The sequence below is a fragment of the Salmo salar genome, unplaced genomic scaffold (genome assembly GCF_905237065.1).
Source record: "Salmo salar unplaced genomic scaffold, Ssal_v3.1, whole genome shotgun sequence".
Classification (NCBI taxonomy): domain Eukaryota; kingdom Metazoa; phylum Chordata; class Actinopteri; order Salmoniformes; family Salmonidae; genus Salmo; species Salmo salar.
This window is the reverse complement of record NW_025548947.1, coordinates 1-3,452: the sequence shown is the minus strand read 5'-3', so window position 1 is coordinate 3,452 and position 3,452 is coordinate 1. Positions and strand designations below refer to the sequence as shown.

General features: G+C 41.4%; 1 protein-coding gene across 1 annotated transcript; it reads left to right on the top strand.

The window, feature by feature from the left end:
- Positions 1–2,680: 2,680 nt before the first annotated feature.
- On the top strand, positions 2,681–3,312 carry LOC106597861 (zona pellucida sperm-binding protein 4-like; the record flags this gene model as incomplete). Its single annotated transcript, XM_045712901.1, has 3 exons — positions 2,681–2,837; positions 2,934–3,031; positions 3,204–3,312. Coding segments are annotated over exons 1-3 (357 nt in total), but the record flags the coding sequence as incomplete, so codon positions are not given.
- Positions 3,313–3,452: the final 140 nt, after the last annotated feature.

Genomic DNA, 3,452 nt, shown 5'->3' with positions numbered 1-3,452 from the left:
GTGGCTGTTACGTAGGTGGGACGCAAGCGTCCCACCTAGCCCATAGAGGTTAACTCTCCTGAACTTATTTAGGCTTGCCATAACAAAAGGGTTGAATACTAGCCCATAGAGGTTATCTCAGCTCACTGGTCACCATAGCAGCACCCACCCGTAGCATGCGCTCCAGCAGGTATATACCTCACTGGTCACCCCCAAAGTCTCTCTCTGCTGCCAATGACTGGAACGAACTGTAAAAATCACTGAAGCTGGAGACTCATATCTCCCTCACTAGCTTTAAGCACCAGCTGTCAGAGCAGCTCACAGATCACTGCACTTGTACATAGCCCATCTGTAAATAGCCCATCCAACTACCTCATCCCCATACTGTATTTATTTATCTTGCTCCTTTGCACCCCAGTATCTCAACTTGCTCATTCATCTTCTGCACATCTACCATTCCAGTGTTTAATTGCTATATTGTAATTACTTTGCCACCATGGCCTATTTATTGCCTTACCTCCCTTATCCTACCTCATTTGCACACACTGTATGTAGACTTTTTCTACTGTATTATTGACTGTATGTTTGTTTATTCCAAGTGTAACTCTGTGTTGTTGTATGTGTCGAACTGCTTTGCTTTGTCTTGGCCAGGTCACAGTTGTAAATGAGAACTTGTTCTCAACTAGCCTAACTGGTTAAATAAAGGTGAAATAAAATATAAATAAAAAAATAGTATGGATATATTTAGTATGCCAAAAGTTTGAGGATGTCGTACTAAATTAGCCAAAATATGAAGTATACATGCAGACGACACTATTTCCGTACTTTAGGGCCCATAATGCAATTCTTCAGGAAATGGGCGTGGCTTCACATTGTTTCCAGATTTGAAGAAAATGGCGGAAAATATGCAGTCGAAGTACAACGACAGCGGATACAAATTCATTGCTTTAACTAATTATGACAAATATTTAGAAATGTTGAGCAATGTAATAAAGTAATTACTTTTTAAATAAGTTAACTTACACATTATATTGGCTGACAATTTGTTAGCTACGCTGGTCTAACGAACCACATAGCTTATCAGTACAGCAGTATTAACTGGTATGTTGTTAGCTAGCTACCTAACGTTAGTTGGCTACTTATAGATCAAACTTGACAGTATATTAACTATAGGCTATCTAACTAACTACCCAACGTTTATTGACTTGATTATTCCCGTCATTCTGAGCTTTGCTAAATGGTATAGTCATTGTGCGTTCTCAATGGACATTCGTGTGCTTTCGTAAATTCGCTCTGGCTGTCTACTCTGAATTTACAAACAGACAATCTGACAACGCTCTGAATTCATATGCTAACTATCTAGCAAGAGGCTGCATAGCAACAGCATGAACTTCCGGTAGACGGGTGAAGAGCTAGTACGCGCAATTGAAAGCATACTGTTCGTTTACAGTATACTAAAATGAACTAATAATATATAGTATGCAGTATATACTAATTAAGTATGTAGTATACAGTATGTTAGTATGGGTATTTAAGCACAGCTCTTGTTTTTCATCAATGCTCATTAAGAAATGCTAGCGGCCATGATTGAAGGCAAACAAGAATTGTCTTGGGGGTGTGGATTGATGTGGGTGTTTCTTGGATGTGTTTTTACCATTCAATTGCAATAAACAAGTGCAGTAGTGAATACGTAAGCTAAGCTAGCTTTGCTGTAGAAAACAAAGTTTTGAAGTTGATGACTTCTCCCGATGAGCATTGATACCAGAGCACGCTCATTTGGGCTGCAGGTTGAATCACAACGTACCAGATGAGTGCGGAATCTGACTTTGGACATTGAATTATTATTATTACAATTTTTTGGTGTTCGATCATAACATTCGGTTTCGGAAGTGAACGTAGTGGTGCGTTTGGTTGGCGGATCTGCACAGCTGTACTGAGGTAGGCATGGCAGGTAGCCCAGATGAGAGTACGTCTAAAATGGATGAAGGTGGTAGGTTCAGTCTACCTACACGACTACACATTTTTTGGTGGAAAATGTTCAGAAAAGGAGATGAGGGTGGATTTACCACAGATGGGGACATAGATGGAAGGGGAGAATCTAGAAGAACAAACAGGCAGGGAGAAGAGGTACAGGAGAACAAAGTAGTAGTGTTCTTTTCTGAGACAACCAGTAAAATGTTACAACGTTGTCAGATGTACAGTGGTTCTTTCTTTTTAAAGTTTTGAGCTTATGCTGCCACCATTTGTGGTAGATGGTGGCAGATTGTGGTAAATTGCGTCTTGGCTGACACTTAAATAACATGCCACAGAATTCTGCGGCACCACGCAAGATGTGCTGCAGGATGACGCAACATTTAAGCTTACAGGGTTCCAAAAAAGGACCGCAAAAACATACGAAATAGGTTGTTCCAAACTGTAAACGAACAGTATGCTTTCAGTCGCTCACCTGTCTACCGGAAGTTGATGCTGTTGCTATGCAACCTCTTGCTAGATAGTTAGCATAACATATTACTAGTTAGACATTTTACGACTTCGGGTGTGTTCTTAAATTCAATCTGGAGTACCAGATGGCCATGGTTTGCAATTTTGGTGCTATTCCATTGGTTCTACTGTGCTCAGCAAGCTCAATTAAGTATAACAAATACAGAACCCAGGTCTGATAGCTACCTGTCTTTTGCCCCCCCCAAGAGTGTTTCTCTAACGGGACGATGACTGCGCTGGCGGTGAAGGTGGAGTCTGCTCCCAATCTGAACCCCGGTCAGCTGACCCTGAGCGACCCCGCCTGTGGTCCCACCTACAGCGACGATCGCTTCGCCTACTTCCACTTCACTGTCAACTCCTGTGGCACCACCAGGAAGGTAAAATGACTATTACCCTGAGGTGATGGGTACTGTGTATTTACGGACTGTTTGCTTCTGCAGGCTGTAATAAGTCAATTCCCCTCTACTACATAGTTTATCAACAATGTGATGCTGTATGAGAACAAAATCTCCTTGCCAGATGAACTTGAGGTGAAGCTGAATGCCACGACGTCTTCAGAGGACGAATATCAGTAAGTGCATTACGCATCACAATTGTAGCTATTAGATTTTTATAGTGTTTTTTTTCACCAATTGCTCAATACTTTAACTTTGTATATAGGGAAAATATGCCTCTACTACCAGTGTGTCCACTCCACTGCTTTAAGTTTCCCCTATTGAAGTTGCCTACATCCCTCTTTTTAGGTTAAAGGTTTCCTGCTACTATGTGGTCAACATCACTTGCACATTGGCCTTCATCACCAGGTTGCGTGACAACGAGCCTTTTGCCCAGACTGGGACGGGTCGACTAATGGTTAGAATGAGACTCGAACAGGGTAAGCATGCACACATTAAAAATGTCAATTTGACCCCTAGCCTCTAAATTCTGATGATCTGAAAATGGAATACAGAATCTTGGAAGGTCTCCTTTGCTGTGTTCATAAAATATTGCCA